The sequence below is a fragment of the Diprion similis genome, chromosome 3 (genome assembly GCF_021155765.1).
Source record: "Diprion similis isolate iyDipSimi1 chromosome 3, iyDipSimi1.1, whole genome shotgun sequence".
NCBI lineage: Eukaryota > Metazoa > Arthropoda > Insecta > Hymenoptera > Diprionidae > Diprion > Diprion similis.
In genome coordinates this window covers 8,284,780-8,304,819 of record NC_060107.1, presented here as the reverse complement: position 1 = coordinate 8,304,819, position 20,040 = coordinate 8,284,780, and the positions used below count along the sequence as shown (strand labels likewise).

The 20,040-nt window shown below is 37.9% G+C and overlaps 2 protein-coding genes across 3 annotated transcripts; one reads left to right on the top strand and one right to left on the bottom strand.

Moving 5' to 3' along the window:
• The first annotated feature begins 921 nt into the window (after nucleotides 1-921).
• LOC124416785 (nuclear autoantigenic sperm protein) lies at nucleotides 922-20,022 on the top strand. Of its 2 annotated transcripts, none has more exons than XM_046898118.1 (3): nucleotides 922-1,208; nucleotides 18,335-18,718; nucleotides 18,832-20,022. In XM_046898118.1, the coding sequence occupies exons 2-3, from the start codon at nucleotides 18,335-18,337 to the stop codon at nucleotides 19,864-19,866; spliced, it is 1,419 nt and encodes a 472-aa protein (XP_046754074.1). In that variant the 5' UTR covers nucleotides 922-1,208; the 3' UTR covers nucleotides 19,867-20,022. The 2 variants fall into 2 exon arrangements, with proteins under 2 accessions (XP_046754074.1, XP_046754073.1); XM_046898117.1 differs by lacking the exon at nucleotides 922-1,208 and adding an exon at nucleotides 17,345-17,481 and having other exon boundaries at nucleotides 18,335-18,720; nucleotides 18,834-20,022.
• LOC124416789 lies at nucleotides 3,027-17,414 on the bottom strand. The gene is made up of 5 exons (XM_046898122.1): nucleotides 17,039-17,414; nucleotides 15,587-15,817; nucleotides 7,440-7,547; nucleotides 5,808-5,945; nucleotides 3,027-4,490 (listed from the first exon to the last, which is right to left on the bottom strand). Exons 1-5 carry the CDS (start codon nucleotides 17,412-17,414, stop codon nucleotides 4,231-4,233), a joined length of 1,113 nt encoding a protein of 370 aa, XP_046754078.1. The 3' UTR covers nucleotides 3,027-4,230.
• Nucleotides 20,023-20,040: the final 18 nt, after the last annotated feature.

The window sequence follows — 20,040 nt, the reverse complement described above, 5'->3', positions numbered from 1 at the left end:
ACCTTCGCTTAATTTTACCCACTGACCCGCACAGTCGGACGCCAACTGTCCGTTGTTACCGATCGAATCTCTCGCACTTTTTTCATCTAGCGTCATCTATCGCGATATTTTAAGACTACCGCCGTGAAGTCGGTCAACATAACCTGACCTAACCCAATCCTGTCGCACGTTGACGAATACACGTCAGATGGGTAATTCTTTTGGTATTTGATTCGTCTCAACGATTCAAGTGTAGATGGGTTCCTTATTTGGAACGTGTAAAGTAGCCAAGAACGCTTTCCGATCGCCAACTGCGATCTAACAATTGCGTGAGAATCCAACATCCGTGTTGCTGGCTGCTTCTCGTTTGATTATTTGCATTACTGGAAAAAGTCTCAGCGGTTCTTGCCGACGTTGGTTGAATATTCTTCCGTCAACGTCACTGATTTGATGGCAGCGTGACGGCGGCGAAGAGGGGGGCGAGTGAACTGTGCCGATACGGCAACCGCAAAAGAAGATCTGTACTAGACCACGGACCGAATCATACGAGAGCTGCGTAACGTCTGAATTCGTTGACCAAGGTAGAAGGCATCGAGCGAATTCAGCGCCACCTACCTCGGGCAAATAAACGCAACTCTTCTCAGCCAATGACGTTTTAGGATACAGGAGAAACCACCAATGGATTCTCCGGGCGGGCGCTGCGGCTGCATGAACTTGATCCACCCTACAAAGCAGCCCAAATGAGCTTCAAAGAAATCTCTTTTTCAGTTTTAATAAAATAAAAGGATGATTTGAATGTTTTTTCGCAAGTAATTCACAAGAAATAAAATGTAAAATTCGACATGCGCGCGAAATTACGGCTGCATAAACACCCAAGATGGCGCGAGAATTGTCGCGCCTGCGCATTCGTGCATTTCGCTACATCGCAACCGTCTCTCGTGACCGACTCGTTGTCTCGTTCTAGAAGACGTCTGCCGGCAGAAGAGTCTCGCTAACGGTTGTTTTCCCTGTTTTTAACCGATATCTCACCACGATCCAAGACCGTTTTCTTTGCATTTGTGTCCCGAGTAGCCAGTCGACGTTGAATCCCGTCCACAGCTAAAAAACCCCGTATATTAAATCGGTGTATCGGTGAAATAAGGGCCGCAAAAGACGCCGGATAACCGTATCTTTTTTTGGAGGGAATACGGGACTGCGGGGCGCACATTTTTCGGAAAATATTCATTACGGTAAGAGTTTGAAAGAGATTTTTATTTCGTAGATTATTTTATCGCAGATAAACGCACGAGGGTCGATTAACTGCAATCCCTCATGCTAGGGCGCAAAGGCATTTTACAATAACAATGATATTTCATGGTAGATCGATTAATCTATTAATTAACGAGGGTGAAAAACATTCCACTGAAAGATCGTAACCGCCGTTGAAAAACGTCTTACTTTTACTGTCCGGCGAGACAGAGAGACAGCACGCGCGTTTTCACGACACGGCTTAATTAACCGTTAAAACAAGATTGAGTTTTGTTTCATTAATTTTTCATCTCTCTCGTGTTATTGGTATACAATTTTTTCCATCTTATACATTAGTGGACGAATTGTTTCTTGATTTATCTGCTAGCGGTCACTCGATATTTCATGGACGTGTGGACGTTATAATTATGACGACGAATTTTTGTTTACTCGATTTGCAAAGCTAGTATATCTATATATCTCTCCTCTTCGTGGCCAATCGAGGGCAAGATCCAACGGAATGTTGAACAAGCTTGCCAACGTTAACACGCTCTTGTCGTACTCGCGGAAACTGAGCTAAAAACTTACGGTAATACTGGATCGTTTATTATTATACGTTGATAATTTATTTCACGGAAAAGTTTATTATTTTTCTTTATCAACTTCGAATGACGACTGGCTGTTATGTTTTTCAGCTCTTACACTTGGTCCGGCTCTAATATTTATACGTATGCCCATTCATGCCTTCCACTTCCGGTTTTCGATCGCTAACAACACATGGTTCATAATTTTATACGATTTAATTACAGTCGATGGATATAGTTTTTTCCGACCATCGACAATGCAAACTGTAAAGATTTGAACCTTCTTTAAATTTTCACTTTGACAAAACAACCGTAAAAGGACGGGATTGATGAACATTATTTTTATCTTTGCTAATTTTTTATACCTAGAAGAGTGTTTAAAAATCTTTTAAATACGCAGATTGTTACAAGCTTATAAAATGACTAAATACGTAGATTTGCGTATAATATGTATACTTTAAATTGACTTAGCATTTCAATGATCCCTTGGTGATTTCTTTTTCTTTCCGTTATTTTTTTTTTAGCGCGAATATTTGAACTACACGCGATGATTATGTTACACGATATCGTTACTAATTTTTCAATTACAATTTATGGGTGTGCATACGTATGTAAAATTATGTGTGACGTCTATATCGTTTTTCATTTTCTAGACATTGTGTAAATATAAACATTCGCAGTGGTTCGATGAGAGGAGAAGTAAAGTTATAAAAGAGCGTTTATGTCTTACTGTAGGAACGAAATTTTGCCTTTACAGGTATAAAACTAGTCTCCCGCACTTCGAAATTTGCTGTCAAATTTTTCTTCACTGTTTGTTATGAGGCTGAAGTTAGTAACGTTAACGCAACGAAACATTGAGGTGAAAAATTACTATTTTGCAAGTTTATATTTGCTTCGAAGTAGTAGTTAAGTCTTAAAAAAAATTAATAAGTTTTGCCTTATCATGATTTGCTGCATTTCCGATATCCCTGCAATTGTGAAATAACGATTTTTCCGAAAAGTAAATCACTACAATAACCTTTCTAACTTCAGTCTCGATTTTTTACTTCTACTTTCTGTTTTTGTCACCACCATAAACGGCAGCATGCTTTGTTCGCGCCCTGCTTACCTCAGTTATACCTGAGGGTACCGTCAAAAGAGGTCAATAGATCTCTTCATTTGCTCACACACCAGCATATAGCACGGTACACGGTTTATGCGGTGTATACTTAATAGAAGCTTACAGAAATACAGACATTAACGGAATAATCCCACAATGTATAATGTATACAAGCTCGTAATATAATTCATTACGAAGTTTTATCACGAGATCGTCCGTTACGAAAACACATTTCAGCGAAATAAATGGAAAAGTTTAATTGACCAAGAGTTTAACTGTATACTTAAGAGGAAAGTTTCAGTCCCGCCCCGTCAGTATAATGAAAACTAATTTTTCTCGTCTTTCTCTCATCCCTCTTTCACTGTTGCGAAGGTCTGTTCCCCCAAAGTATCATCATTATTGTTATACCCCCTTATTTTATTTATATCACACAGACCCAGCTTCTGCTACCTTTTACCATCCGTGCGCTGGTCTATTACCTTATTTTTGCCTTTTTTTTTTTTGTTACCCCGCCGTGCAACCGTATATTTATATTTACACATGTAATTCTTGCGTGTGTTTGATCATTTCCGTCATCGAAATCCAGGAATTTTTCCTTCAATCGGTTCTTTGTTATTCAATAAACAAAGGTGAAAAAAATGCTATAGCATTTACTAAGCACGAATATGTTACCATTAGCTGAGCATGAACGATGATTGCGTATTGTCCTATATCAAAGAACTTGCGATTTAATTTTACTGTTAGTTTATATTCGACCTTTGAGGTATTAAAACCAATCATTTTATCTCACACCTGATCCATTCCTCTGTAAATTCAATCCTTGCACCCCGTTGCCCCATCGATATCTCATGCCTGTATGTTTGTGTGTACAATGTGCGTTTGTAATCTGTGTAATACGTGTTATCATACCTTCGTAACATCGTAAAAATATAACTATTTGTATCGTTTGGCAATTAAGAATCTGCGTCACTGGTACATATGTATGTATGTAGAGTAGTGATGTGCGATTAGTCGATTAATCGAAGTTACCTCAGTTGCGAGTCATGAACCGATTCTCCTGAAAAATTACTATCGGAAAAACGATTAAAGGACTAATCGTACGACGCTAATATACGTAGAGAAAGATTGTTAAACTGTTCAAGTTGGCGGATCGGTAATTAAATCATCATCAATCGTTCATCATTGTCATCACAGCATTTCAATTGACTGACCGACTTTCGGTCTTCTTATCGGACAACTGATCCTCCTGCAATATCCTCTCGCACATCCAGCAGCCACACCTGCTGCACCTGCATCTATACCGTTGCTCGATCTGTCTCAAACCTCAAAGGCCTCCCACTGCTACGCGATCAGAGCCGCTATCGGACTGAAACGCATTATTTTACTCAGCAGTATCCAGGCCACAGAGGCCAGGGCGCAAAGCGTCACTCCGCCCCAGCCGAAGTCGAGACTCCAGGATGTTGTGAACCTTCGCGCCTTTAACACATCCTTCGGCACCGGCCCTCCGACCACTCCGTCCTCCGGCCCATCCAGGACTCGGGCTCCACGGTCCTGGGCTCTCTTGAAGTGAATTATCGTCAGTGTGAACAGCGCGAATGTTGCTGAAACAGTGATTGTTGAGGGTAACATTTTTCATCACGGTTTAAGAATGAATCAAACGTAGGTAGCCAAAGAGCTGTGAGGATAGAAATATGATGCAACGAAGGTTTGAAACTGAACTTGAATTCATTCAGTTGAATTTAGTTGAAACAATATTCCTTTAACACAGAAAACAGTGAAAGAATCATCAATTTCAGCTATAATAGCACAGCTATTGATGACTTTGAAGAGATCCCATTATCGAATTATTTCTGGAATGAAAAATCATATCATTTGACCAGTTTTCAATTCATTTTTCATAACGGTGGAGTATTTTTTATTAAGGCATTTGTTTACTGTTCATTAATTAAAATGATTTTACTAATCAACGGAGATGAAAAAATTTTATTATGCTGAGGAAAAACCGTTATTTCACAATTTTGGAACTGTTTTAAAATTTAGTAAATTGTAATAAAACAAAAGATACTCATATTTTACGATCTTAGTTCCTTCAAAATAATTACAAAAATAAGAAAATAGTCCTTTTCTCCAATGTTTCGTTACGATAACGTTACTATTTTCAACTTCGTAAAATTTTGACAGCCATGCATCCATCTTCTAGATTCAATTATTAGATTTTTGTTTGATTTTTACAAGGGGAACTAATATTATCACTCAGTCCTTCTCACAAATGAAATGAAACTCGCGATGCGACAAACACTCAATCACCGTCGAGTAGTCGAAATCGATTTCCAATTCCCGGTCGCTTATCCGATCTTCTGGTTTCATGTTCCTTGACTTCCAGCGTGTGTGTGTGTGTGTGTGTGTGTCCTTGACCGCGTTTCGCGCGCTTTTCATTTCGGCAATGAACTTGACGATGGCATCGACGACAGCTCTCCTTGCGTTGCGTAAAGTTCATGGCCGTCGATGACTTTCGTTAGTGCCTGACGTTACCAACCTTAGCAGCGCTCGACTGCTTTCGAAGGATCAGATGGCCGGCCGCCGGCTCAGGAACACTTTCAATTTCGTTGAAAGGCAACTTTTACTCTCGGCGAATCCCTTCCGCAGCGATTTCACCTCGCTTTCTGTTCAACCTCGGACGTTTTCACCCACCGCCAATATCCCGACCTGACCTCCAAACCCAACGCAACCTCGTTGCCGGATTATCTCGCGCTTTCGTATTACGTGAAATTCTGTAGGTGGAGTGAAAATCCAGGACTCGCTATATCTTGTAACGACGTTGTTATATCTCACCCGCTGTTAGAATCTTCCTGACGAGTCCCGGATTTAAAAGATGAAAAAACTGTCGATGTCTGTTTTCTTAATCTTGAAAATCTTACCTGCTAAAAGATACATGACCCCAGCGACAAGGACCGCTGATATTTGGTGTCTGCAAAGTCCGAAGAAACCAACTGGCGCAGCACAGCTGAGAATTATCAGGCAAACCAGCGAGCAGGATATACTCAAATTTTGCATTCCTGTAAGAAAATTGGATAAAGTTAAGACAGAATAAGAAATCCAAGATTAAAAACGTTTCTTCATTTAGTACGGTTCTTCTTTTCATTTCTTTTATTTACAATTGCATATAATTTTTCACTTTGCGTTGAATGAAAAGAAGAAATTGTGGAAGAAACAGAACCGCCCGTATTAGTATAAATTCTCTCTCTCTCTCTCTCTATACACGTCGAGTCGGTGCTTTTGCTAATTTGATTTAATTGACGTGTTAATTATTGTTTTGCGTTTTTCTATTTACTTTATTTTTTCTCTCTCGTTTCCGACATCGGAGGGTTTATTTTAATCAACTTTTGTTCATTACAAGAAATTGCTGCTGCTGCTGCTGCTCTGCCAAGTTTGAGATGCGACACGGTGCTGATTAAAGGATGGAAATAAATTCACGACTCGAATCATCATCAAGATTTAATTAAAAGCGCTGAAATTATTCTCGGCGATGCCGTTTCGTTTTAATTTCTCCTCTCACGTGATACAAATATACATATATACACATCCATAATTTATGATCAGACATGTTCTAGGGAATAAATCCTCTCGCAGTACGATTAAAAATACAGTGTAATGTTCTGAAACATCACGATAATGCTTTTGCGCGAAGTTAGCACTCCATACTTGTATCAATGTAGGTACCTACATAAGTAATATCAAACTTACACTTATCCATAAATAATATCCTCTCTCTCCTTCTCTCTGCGCGATTTTACAAATTTTGGACCGCACGATTAGGCATTCCGACCACATCTTCTACATACCGTCGTGATTTTACCATTCGCATGCTATTGAATTTGCTCTGCAGCTGCTTCTGCACCCTCGCGATATGGTGGATTTTATTATGCAAATTTTGCAGTCACGGGTACTTCTGGATGTAGATGAAGGGGAAATTTCAATTAAAATTTACATTCAATTTAATCAAACTGAACAAATCCCCAGAGACCTCTCTCATCTCCTCTCTCTCTCTTTCTCTTTCTCTTTCTCTTTCTTCCGCCTGTACATAGATGCAGGTATTTGGCCAGGGATTTTCCGTACCAGACCGAATGAATGGATGGATGATTGAATGAACGAATGAATGAATGAATGATTGTATTATTCAGTTCGCTGCTGCTGATGCTTCTGTTATCACGCTTGGATTAAATAATGGGATTAGCGCGAAATTAAATCCGATTAATCGAATATGTATCATATAATCAGAACTTAGATCAGCGATTCGACCAAATAATGGTGAAAAGCTCGCGTCGTGTAATGTAACAAAAGATTTATTATAATATTGTTGCACGAATATTTTATCATACTGAAAAATTTATCTTCCGGTAGGTATATACATAGAATATTTCGATACGGTAAAAAAAAAAAAAAAGAAAAAGATTGTCGTGCAAAAATTAATGGAAAACGAATGAGTTTTTTTTTTGTTGTTTTATCTACTAATATTTATTGAGACTGAAAAAAACTTGTTTTATACTTACGATTCTGCCAAGTGGCTCGAATCTCTTCGTGAGCTTCGTCGGGGGTCAGATAATTGATGCATTTCTCCTGAGGGAATCCAACTCGTCCAAGAAGTCGAATTTCTTCCTCTGCAAATCGTTCAATTCAACGATCAACATTACATCTTAATATCTAAATACAAATATATATATATATATATATATATATATATATATCTGAATTTTTGAAATACAAATTGAAAGGAAAAAACAATATTCAGAATAAATTAACCCAATTTATGATTCGATTCGTATTATTTCGATGGTTTTGCTTCAATATACACGTGGCTTTATATATAAAATTACTGGATCTACAATATAATTCATGAAATTCTCTTCCTTCTCCGAAACTTCGCAAGTAAGGAGGAATCGCTGCTGCTAACACCGCGTGAGCCGATTACGGTGTTAAGTACGATTCATGAATTTCCCGTCACATATATTCTCATGCTTTTAGGTCAACCGCACACGATATCGCGTTGCAGTATTATTATACGTGTACAATGTTGATACACACACACACACACACATATGTGTACACATATGTATATATATATATGTGTGTGTGTATATACGCAAAGGTCTAATTCAATACCTCTGTTAACGATCCGTCGTTGAGCAAGTATATTTGAAAAAAAAAAATGAGGGAATAAATCTCTACAAGTATTAAGTAAATAATTATGCCAATTTTCCAAATTGTTGATTGACACATTTTTTAAATCTACCTATAATACTATCGCTTTGAATTCACGACGTCAAACTTATTTAGCGAGTAAAAGACACTCGACACTTTATTTTTATTTGTAATTTTTTACGAGTTACGAAACTTTTTCCAAGATTTCGTATCGAGCTTCAGCGTTAAAATTTAAGCCCCAAGATAAAGAATAAGAAGAGAGACTAACGCGGTAAAGTTTCGACACTTTAAAAGCGTGAAAATGAACGATTTTACACAGAAAAAAAGATTGTAGTTTCCTTCAGCGTTGATACTGCAAAACGCGATATTTCTACGCGCAAAAATCGAAGGGAAAAAAAAAACGTTGAATGGACACAGGCGTATACATCACCGTTTAGACTTCGAATTATTTATCGTATTATAAAAACCGAGAATCTGAATTTTCGCCCGATTGCTTTACTCGCGAGAATTGAATCTACACTTCCAATATTCCAATCTGGGTAATAAATGATACACAGTGTGATAGAATCGTAAATGAAACGATATGGGCCATACATGGATGCGTATTGGTACCGAACTTCTTTCCCTCTACGTGTATACCTATGTATATTTATATGGTGTGTAAAGAGCGATATGCGAAAAAGCTCTCAGAAAAACGACCGTGTCGAGCTCCCCCTTTTATACTATAATTATGATATTACTTAGTCGCGGTGTGTTATTCCGGGCTGACGGCAAAAAAAAAGAAAGAAAGAAAAAATAACTCTGTATATATAATCTACTATAATTGTTTAACTTTTTTTTTTTTTTTTTTTTTTTTTTTAACGACATAAAGGGTTGAATAATTTTTTTTATAATTTGTATAAACTTTTAGGTTATGGCGGTGGTAAAATAAATTTTAGTAATAATATTAAGGAATATTAAAAATCATGAAACATCATCGAAACTCTTTTATGAAATTGACAATTCACCATGACTTCTTAGTATTGAATATAACAATAAAAAAATATATACAGATTATATAGTTGTGATAAATAGAATGACACTAACGACGTAATAAGGGCTGGAATTAGAGATGACTGATAGCGAGAATTTGGGTATCTACTTCATCGACTAACCTGTCATAGAAAAAAAAAAAAGTTTCACCGAGTTCAGGGGTGACATTTATAGATCTATTTCTGTACATTTCGTTTGTACTGACAAGAAATCGATCATCACAATAATTTCTTACACTTCTAGTCTAAATATACCAAACTTTGTATTTTTTTTTTTTTCTTTCTCAATTCGAATGACGTATATTACAAAAATAAAATAAAATATATATAAATATTTTACGGCGTTTTACAGTATATAAAAAAATATATACGACGTGTTTTGGAAATGGATTAACTCGACAACGGTTATCAAATCCCAACAAAAGAGTAAAGGATCCGAAATATGAATTAAACATTATATCATTATTAATCTAATTTTATAGCTGTTTGTGCAGTTAATTGAACGTAATTTATTAAATAATGATGTAATTTAAAAAAACAGGGCGGTGGTTCTACAAAAATTTAAACGATGAGCAGATATACGTAATAATAATAATAATAATTAGCCGGAAAATAAAGATACGGAAAAAATTTAACTCCATCTCGTTTTTCCCTCTCAGTAACTACAATTATCCCCCTTTTTCCTGATCCTGCTCCCAGTCCAGGCGTTTCCAATTCGCACGTGATTATATAATTAAATACCTCGCTTCTCGACCAAGAAACAAAAGCGATAAAAGAAGAAAGTACATAAAACGATGGAAAGAAAAAAGAAAACCAACGTACAATTATTACAATGATCAACACCGCGTTTATTTTCATCACCAATCAGAATAATGATCGACCAATCGATGGGTAACTTGAACAAACATTTACTCTTGGATGAAAAGTTAATAGTAATTCTGATTACAGCGATCATCTTTAGCTGTATAAAAGCGTTTTATTTTTTTTTATTTGATTTTTTTTTGTTTCCATTTATCGCATAAAATATGTCGAACTTTGTTGAGAGTAAAGTAAAACTTTACTGTTTGTACTTATTTTGAACAATTGTAAACTTTAATCGCATGTATATGATTCGATGGAATTCCTGAAAATTTCCTGCTGTTTCTAAACAGAGTGGTATAAACTTTCTCGAAAATTAATTATTCCTTAAATTTTCACGATTATTTTCAATCAAATTGTTTCCAACAATAGTAATTTACACAACATCGCAATAATTACCCCCGAATATCGAGAACCTATTAGCACTACACTATCGGAAATAGCAAAAAAGAAAAAAGAAAAATGGATGGCAAAAAGTCTGCACGCGCATATTAAGACTTTTATAAAATAGAGTCGTTAAGAAATGTGATTTGACAATGTTGCATGCAGAGCCAACGATTTAAACGGTGCTAACAAATTTGTCGCGGTAATTAGTAAACACGGTGTCCGATTTCTATCCAACTGTGCTTTTTCCGATAGCGACGAAGCTTGCCCATGTCGTGGATAGCCATTGCCAACCATCTATATCCATCTTATCCATCTCAACACGGTGGAGATTGTCGGTGCTTGGCGTGCCGAGCAGCCATAAGGTTTAGGACTGTATAAAAGTCGTTCTAGCTCCCGCTCTCTCCCCCCTTTAATCCTCCCAGGATATACCTACATACCTATACATATATGCATTATATACGGCAACGATACGCTTCGATTTTTCTTCCCATAAGCCGGTGTGTGCGAATTGTATATCAGCGGGAGTTTTCTTTGTCACCTTTTTTTCCGCGATAAAACATTTTTTTCTTTTCCTTATCTTCCTTTTTTTTTTTTTTTTTTTTTTTTAAACTCTGTGTACACTTGTCGTTTATTTTTTCATTCTTTATTCACCTAATTCGCTACGTTTTAGCTTATATTTCATGAGAAGATTTTTCCCTTAGTTCAGGTTAACTTCATTTTTTTTTTTTTTTTTTTAATACCCTGCACCGTTGTTGTAATAAATGCAATTAATCGATCGTTTGCTAGTGAACTTGATGCTGCTGCATGTTATGGAACGTTGAATTAATTTCGTATATACACGATAATCATTTTCACTTTACGACCGTTAATTATATTCAACGATTATAATTCTGTTGTATAAATAAATTATTCGCCGCTTGGAAAAATTTTATAAATCACGTTATGCGAACTATATATAATTATAATTGTATGCGAATTATATTGCTAAACTATGAAACACTGGTGAGAGAAAATTCATATATATAGTGAAAGAAAATTGCATCCAGAAAATTTTTAGTAGTAGAGAGGAAAAATGAGCGGATGGGATGTAGATTATTATTGAATGTATTTCTGTCAATATTTAAAAGATAATTAATTACTTGAGCGATATTATAAAGGAAAAGTGTATTTTCGCTCGACGGATCAAACGATTATGACGAAATGAATTATTCTGACAAACAAGTTGCGAACGTATTCATGGATTGTACATATGTAGATATACTATACCTGTTAGTATTATTATTATTATTATTATATACACTTTTAGTAGGTAAGCTATATTTAACTTTGCATTTGAAAGCTAGTGAAATTCCAGTAATATTTGGTAGATTTTAGCAGGGTAGGTTAAAACACGTACGTTATCGTATACGTTAAATGTTGAGGGTGAAAACTGGGGGAAAAGTTTGTACGCAGTGAACGAATGAACGAACGAACGTAGAGACATTATCACGAAGCAGCAGAGGTATAAATCATTAATACAAACGGCAGACTTTAGTATATTATCTACCATACAAATGCACACATCGTTTTGAATTCGTAACACAAACGCGAGAATTCGGCCGCAGGGTTTTTCCTCTTTTGCTTACGAAATTTCAAGATTTCTTTATACCAACCTCACACGATTTATTTGATTTTCGTTTATTTTGTCGAAGCTTTAAGTATAGCAAATTTTTATTAACAACAATGAGGTGCCCAGAATTTTTCCCCTTAAAAAGCTTTTAGTTTAAATGTTGTTGTGTCGAAGACTTGAAGAATAAAAAATCTCTATCAAGGATATCGAGTTCCAATACCGGTAAGAATTTCCATTTAAATTTTCACTTTTCAACGGTCTTTTTCCTTCTCGTCGTTTACATAATAATTATATTTTATACCTCGTGTCTGCGTTGAAACAAAAAAAGGAAACTTTTTATCGAGTACGAATCTGTTGGATAATTTCCTCCATCTAAATTGAGGAAATTTTATTTCACTACATCGAAACTTCTTTCAACCCAAAAAATTCTACTTCCGAATAATCAAATTTTCTGATTATACATTCTCATCTTTTAATACGTACTTTTTAGGCTCAATTCTTCTCATCCTTTTCTAATTTTTATTACGGTTATTGTTATTGTTATATTTATATGTATCGTCTAGCCGAGGAGGAAGAATATCACGATGCACTTGAGCTTATAATAGTGCGGTATGACGTGCAGGTAATAATAAGAAGATGCATGTAGGTCGTGCAGGTATAAATACGGTATGAATTTTCTAAGGCCAAACCCTTCAATCCCTTCGGTCTAGAGTAATTTAGATCTTAATCGAGAGGTTGGGATCGATAAATCGGTCAGTGTCAAGGTTTACATTGCAACCCCGGTGCCTAAGGTGCCGACCTCGTGCTGCATGCTCACCTGGATCGCTGAAAATAGACAGCCAATAACGAAACGATTGTTTCCCACATCGCTCTGTTCACCCCATTACTTCTATTCTGTTTTTCACTCGGACAAAAAACAAGCAAACAAACCAACTGTTATCACGCGATTGCGATCCCCTTGAATTGCGTGTCTCTTATTACGCAGGCATATGTATTACGTCTTATCGGTCTAAAGTTTGTGTGTTTATCACAGATACGCCGATCTCATTCAGCTCGTATTCTAGATCTTATTTTAAAATCAGGGTCGAGGGGGGGGGGGGGGGAAATTTCTATAACTAATATAGGATATTATATTTGCATATGTGTGCATGTATGTTTAATGAGGGAAATAAATTTTCGTCGCCCGAATTTCATTACGCAGTAATTATACTGTCATATCAATATTAATGTAACTACAGCTGTGTCCTTTAGTATACACAAAAAATAAACGCAATTTACATTTAACAATTGGGATCCTGCTGTTACATTATCAATTTGAGTCATTGCGGTTTTTTTTTTTTTTTTTGCTATTTCTTTTTTCGATTTTCAATACTCGAGAGTAATTATTACGATATAATGTAAATTATTATTGTTAGAAACAAATTGATTGAAAAAAAAATCGTGAAAATTAAAGGAATAATTCATTTCCGAGAAAGCTTACCCTTCTACACGTATACCTACATGGTTTACATAAATTATATAAGTTTTTAGGTTCGTTGATGGCGATTCTGAACTCGGATTTTAAAAATTCAAGATGGTCGATTCGATATGGCGAACAAAAATTTCAAAATCGATCGAATTGGGAGAAAAAATTCTGCCCCGAAGTTTTTGGGACCGTTGATTGCGAATCTGAAATTATATTTCGAAAATTCAGTATGTCAAATCCAATCAGCGACACCCAAAACTACTGAACAAAATTTTCTGACCGGATTTGATAAAATTTTAAATATTCGTCAGCCGTGTTGGATCCGCCGCCTTGAATTTTTAAAATTTAATTTCAGATTCGTAATCAACGACTCCAAAAACCACAGAATACACGTGAGCGAAGTTCTTCGTACTGCAAAGCGATAAACGAAAAAACGAGAGGGATGATCGGTTCTATTTGTTCACGAAAACTGCAAACGTATTTATTATACCTAGAGGAATAAACTCTGCGCTTGAGGCAGATTCATCAGAGAAATATGAAATCGTCTGCAGGCCGATGGACGGGTTGTACATTTTATACTCGGTTTTTTTCACTATCCCGTTTTACCCTGATGCCGCATATTTATTCATCATGTATATATATATATATATATATATACATAGAGGTATCTACATCCGCACGGTTCAAAATCCTCGAGATTCGTGATTTTTCACGATATTTTCCATTACGAGGTGCGTATGAAAAATTGCTGGCGAAAAAAAGACTGAAAATAAAGAATATCCGGAGAAAAATATGAATAAATGAAAATATCCAGTGTACATGCGATCGCAGCTTCGCCCGAAGAATAAGTAAGGAAAAGGTTTTTATATATATACATATATTGTGATTCTCGAGCTTTTCCCCTGCCGCATTTGAATTTCCGACAACTTTCTTCTCTCCTTGCATCGTCGCGTCGACGTGGATTTGAATTGGCAGGCGGTTTATGAGATTCTCGTGTACATGTATTTGTTGCATGTATGAATATATATACACAAAACAACGTACATAAAGATGGCGAAATACCACGTCGAGGATCAGAGGATTAGACGTCGTCTCCCGATTTTCCCACACTCGTGCATGCATATATTTATACGTCTCTACCAATATATAGTAATAACGTGACTATTGCATGGACAGACATGGCGGATAAGTTGGGAACGTAGTTAAGGTAGGATATCTCCGTGGCGAAATAGCGAAACTTAAGCTCAACTTTACTTTCCGCGAGTTTGTTCAAACCAAGAGGCAGAAAGCAGAATCCCACGCGATATAACTCCCCTCGGGTAGTATTAAGGAAAGTATAAGGGCGAGTGTATATCGGTTACCGCAGCTGACAGTTAAACCGCCCCGCCGGCACTTCACCCTTTCCTCATTAATTACGTATCCATAGGCGTGTGGGTCGAAATCCTGCCAGATCATTGAAAATCACACAAATTCTTCTCACTTTCATTTCAAACACCCGTGTGAAATTTCAAAGCGATCATCTGAACCATACCGGAGTTATTTCACTTTTAATGTTTATGAGACTGAAGTTACTAACGTTGACGTAACGGTATATCAGGTGAAAAACTCACGAATGCGCGATTTTAGAATAACTTTCAAAGAATCGGCTTTTCGATATAAGTTTTTTTTAGTTTATGGTTAATCAAATTTCATACATTCCTAAAGGTGCGAAAGTAACAATTTTTCCCAAACATGCATCGTTACAGTAACGTTACCAACTTCATGCTCATGATTTTCTCTGATATTACATTGAGTCTAACAGTTTCCCATAATAATCAATGTAAAATCACAACAAAGAAAATATTGCAAATCAAACATCTCCCGTATGGTTCGAACAATTGATCCCAAATTTTTCACTGCTGTTTAAAATAAAAGTGAGAACAATTTGCATTATTTTCATTGACCTGGCACGATTCCCCCCCCCCCCCCCCCCCCCCAATTTTTTTAATTTCAAACCAAAAGAATCTCGCTAGCCTTATTAAAAGCTGAGATATTTGAAATTGATTTCCCCTGGACATTTTTTACACTTTTTTTTTAAACATCACCACGATAAGTATACGGTTTGGATGTTGACCCCTGTCAGGGGTTAATAAGAGAGATTCGACTCACCCGTCAACGAAACGCAGAGCGTCCAAATGCCGCCGTGCATTGGAACCAGGAAGCCAGGCTGCTTGTGGAGGTGGTGATGTGTGTGCCCGGGATGAGGCTCGAACATCGCTACTTGACCGTCCAAATACCACGTGGGGGTTGTGATGTTTGTCAGTCCCTTGATGACGTCCTTATCCCAGCTAACCTCCTCCCAGTGGTCGGACATTATCGCACCGCAGAGCATACCGGTTGCTGGAAAGCAATTCAGAAGCTACATTGTCGCTGGAATGAATCAGACCGCGACGTACTAATGCGGGTGATGAATGAATGCGTAATTAAGAACGAATGAATGGGATCGAAGAAATTTGGGAAAGAGAAAAAATCGTTTGGAAAATGTCTAGTAATGATATTCGCGCCAGTTAAAATAGTGAACACGGATGTAACGACATTTAAGTAAGGTAATACGATTAGAAGATTCAAATTAATGAAACTCTGGTATTTCTGGTACAAGTCTAATCATTTTGGGACGCCTTTTCCTAGATGATCAGATATCATTCGTTATTGAATACCATCAATACTGTATTCAATTCTATATCAATTCGCGGGTTTTCATCGAATTGTAATGGTCAAGAATTCGTGACGAATAATCGCGGTAAAGATACCCAGCGAATGACCGGTCACACGGTCATTTACCCGGTGTGTCTATATCGGTAGTCTTTCGTCGTCAGTCTAGAAAGTTTGACAGTTTTTATGATCATAAAGCAATGGACGAGCCTCGTAAATGTTCTTAATAGGAATTTCTAGACGTCTTCTATTTGTCATATCTGCCGCAGTTGAGTTCTGCAGTTAATCGAGGTGAAAATATAGCATCTTGGTAAAACTTTTAACAATCAGTCCACGCGATTGCACCCGACGATGGGGAAATATGTTTGTCGAGAGGAAAATTGATGACAGCATTATCATCGCGACAAGTTGTTAAACGCATACAAGAACGAAAAGATCGCTCTTTGCTATTCGAAACGTGAGAGTGATTGATTGAATAACATGGGTGGTATATACCTGACGTCTTGGCATAAAGTTCATAACTCTTAGACCGAACGAGGAATAGAGTGAGTGAGTGAGTGAGTGAGTGAGTGAGTGAGTGAGTGAGTGCACGGTATAACGTATTTTTCATCTCCTGACAGTTGAAAATAAGAACACCGGCAAAAAGCATAAAAAATTTCTGAACTATACCTCTCGACCGCAAAGTGGATGTGAATAATTTGTCGCGGTTAGGCGCTACCCCCGTGTGAGAGGGTCACGAGTTACTCGAGATGAAAAATCATCCCCCATGCTTAAGAAGCACCTGCATTAAATCTCGCCTCCGAACGATTCGCGATGATTTTCTTTCACGCAACATTTCGGGAGGTTGAAAATTGAATCGGAAAAAAAGCGACACCCTCTTACTCTCGTTCCCTAGATTTTGTTCTTTACCTGCCATCGTCAGAGCCAGCGTGGCCAGAAGGAAACCCAGACGGGGCGCAGGTCCTCCAGGAACACGAGACGGCTCCATCCCTGCCCGACCCCAACCGCCCACTGAACTCGTCCAGTCGTTACGAACCTCGGTTTGGAACAACCCACCGACTCGCTTAGGCTTTTGGTCGAGGGTAGCGACGGCGCGTCGGCAAGCGTCGGTGGGGGGGTTGAAAAATCGAACGTAGACGCCGGGCGTCGCGCCCCCGGGATACAAACCTCCGGATACTACGGACACCGCGCGTCTAATCGTTCCCTTGTCTGGTATGTTATTAGAAAAGTCATAGACCATGAGACGATTCGGTGATCCTTCATGCTCCTCCATGGTCCATACCATTAATGGTCTGCCTCGATAGACAGTGTCCCTTGGACATTTTCCGCTTGATTCCTCTACGGGAATTCTGGTGAGTGTCCAGCATTGTCAAGTAACACCGTCTTTGAGGTTTGTGCTGTACTCACGTGTGTTTGTTGTTTAGCCCGACGTATAAGACTAGACGAGTAGTCGGGTGTAGTGATCATCTTTGATCACTGATTCGGTCACACGATATTCAGGAATGTGGTTGATGAGAGTTTGCTTTTACAAAATTCAAGACAGACAAAACACTTGTTGTACTTCAATATGCTCTGCCATTGGCTTTCAAGTCCGTCTAGAGCTACAGCAACATTTTTCATACTCTGTAGATCACTGGTCGAAAAAATAATTCAAACCTGATAGAAAAGAGATAAACGTGATCATAATGACTCTGATATTGTCATGCATTGGAAAAAATATGTACAAAGATTTGTATTTGATGAAAAATATTTCTCCAGTCTTGAGTATTTTCTTCGCATCATTGATCTTGATTTCTAGCTAAGTATGGAATGCTAACGTCTCTTGCATACCTGAAAGCGATAGTGAATTTTCGTGAGTTTGATTTTTACAGATCGTTTTGCGACTGAGCTGACACTATGAATGTGGAAACGTGATGAAAACAGTTTATTTTTCTACTAATGGACTTCTCAGCATGCGTTTACAGATAATTCGGTTAGCTAATCATTTTTAAATCCTGAGACAAGTGTTTCTTCCCTCTATCCCAACCCCTCAATCTTCCTTTAAATCATTACATTGTGCCCGAAAACGCAATTCATGGATGTGTTCAATAAATGAAAAAGAATTGAAATTTGGAGCACACAATTATAGCAATTAGAATTAGTTTTGTAATCAGGTTTCAAACACCAACGATTCCAAACTATTCCTCACACTTGTTTTACTTTCAGATGGCTGACGTAGCAGAAAACGCACTCTTCACTGATCCTGTAACAGCTATATCTCAGGGTAAACGGCACCTTCTTGTCCGTGATTATGGAATGGCTGTTACAGCCCTTGCCCAGGCATGCGAACTACTAGCACAGAAGTATGGAGACACTGCCGACGAACTCGGGGAGCCCTACCTCCTCTACGGAAGAGCTCTTCTGGCTTTAGCCAGAGAAGAAACTGGGGTATTAGGTGGTGCAGTTCCTGGTTCTGATGAAGTAGAGGCTGAGGACGAACTCGACGAAGATGATAATAACGTAAACGAGGAAAAGGAAGACGATAATGAGATGGATGATGAGGAAAACGAAGCCAAGAAATCTAATGGCGCTGCTACAGATGCGGAAAAGGTAAAATTTGTTTTCTTTAGTTGATCTACCCAAGGTTCAACAGTGAAACATCAATAAATACAAATTTTGTATTACTTTGCAAAATCCTAAATTGGATTTTCATTTTGTTACAGAAGGCCTTGACCAACAATGAAGTAAACACGAAAACGGAAACAAAAGCTGTTGTCTCTCCAAGTAAAGGAGAGCCTAGTACCCCTGTTAATAAAGATAAAACTGCTAGTACAGATGAGAATAAAGTGCCTTCAACATCGGAGAATTCTACAAAAAATGTGGAACGTAATGAAAAAGCTAAGGTAGCAGATGAAAAACCCAATAGCACAGAGTCGAAAGACGAAATGGAATCCTCTGAAGCTCCATCAGCTTCAACTTCCAGTGACAAAGAAGTTCCCAAGGTAACTCAAAACGGTGAGGCATCTGCAAATGAAGATGAGGAAGGTGAGGATGTTTCAAAAGAAGAGGATGAGGATGATATTAACAACCTGCAGCTCGCATGGGAGGTGCTGGAGTCGGGAAAATTGATTCTACTAAAACGTGGACCACCTGGCTGGAAACATTTGGCTGAAGCACACAGATTACTTGGAGAAGTAGCGATGGAAAGTGGTAATCAGCAGGGAGCATTGACCGACTTACAAGCCTGCTTAGATCTCTTAGCGAAGATTGAACCCTGCGATCCAAGAGCCATCGCCGAAACATATTACCAGCTTGGATTGGCTTACTCGTTAGCTAACGAATTTGACTCCAGTATCGAACAATTCAACGAAGCTACTTCGCTCCTGCAAACGCATATTCAGCAGCTTGAAGAAAGTAAGGATTCTCACAAGAAAGATGATCCGTTCTACACTGTCGAGGGTGAAATAAAGGAATTGAAGGAATTGCTACCTGAAATTCAGGAAAAGATCGCTGATATGAGAGACTTCAAGGAAGAAGCGTGCAAAGCCATGGTCGAAGGTATAAAGAGTAAAGTAGCTGCTGACTGTCTCAATGGCGCCGGTCCTAGTGGCGACGGTGCCAGTTGTAGCGCCGATTCAAGCTCCACGAATCAAGCAAAGCCTGCCAGTGATATCTCGCATCTTGTCCGCAAGAAACGTAAGGCAGACGAATCTGATAAATTGGAAGTTGAAACACCATCCAAGAAACCGACTCCTTGAAGAAATATTTTAATCTCAAATGAAATATGTTTCCCATGTCATTTTAAAATACCTACTGACGATATTATTGCGATACATTTTACCGTTCATTTTCTACTATAATGTCAATGTGTGATTTTTAATTATGAAAGAAACAGTGAAAAAAAAACCGGAAAAGAAACATTGGAAGAACAG

Coding starts and splice junctions, on each gene's coding strand:
- LOC124416785 (XM_046898118.1), top strand. CDS start 18,335: ATGGCTGACGTAGCAGAAAACGCACTCTTCACTGATCCTGTAACAGCT. Junction 18,719..18,831: donor CTGCTACAGATGCGGAAAAG/GTAAAATTTGTT, acceptor ATTTTGTTACAG/AAGGCCTTGACCAACAATGA.
- LOC124416789 (XM_046898122.1), bottom strand. CDS start 17,414: ATGGTATGGACCATGGAGGAGCATGAAGGATCACCGAATCGTCTCATG. Junction 15,818..17,038: donor GCTGGCTCTGACGATGGCAG/GTAAAGAACAAA, acceptor ATTGCTTTCCAG/CAACCGGTATGCTCTGCGGT. Junction 7,548..15,586: donor GCTCTGCGTTTCGTTGACGG/GTGAGTCGAATC, acceptor AACGATTTGCAG/AGGAAGAAATTCGACTTCTT.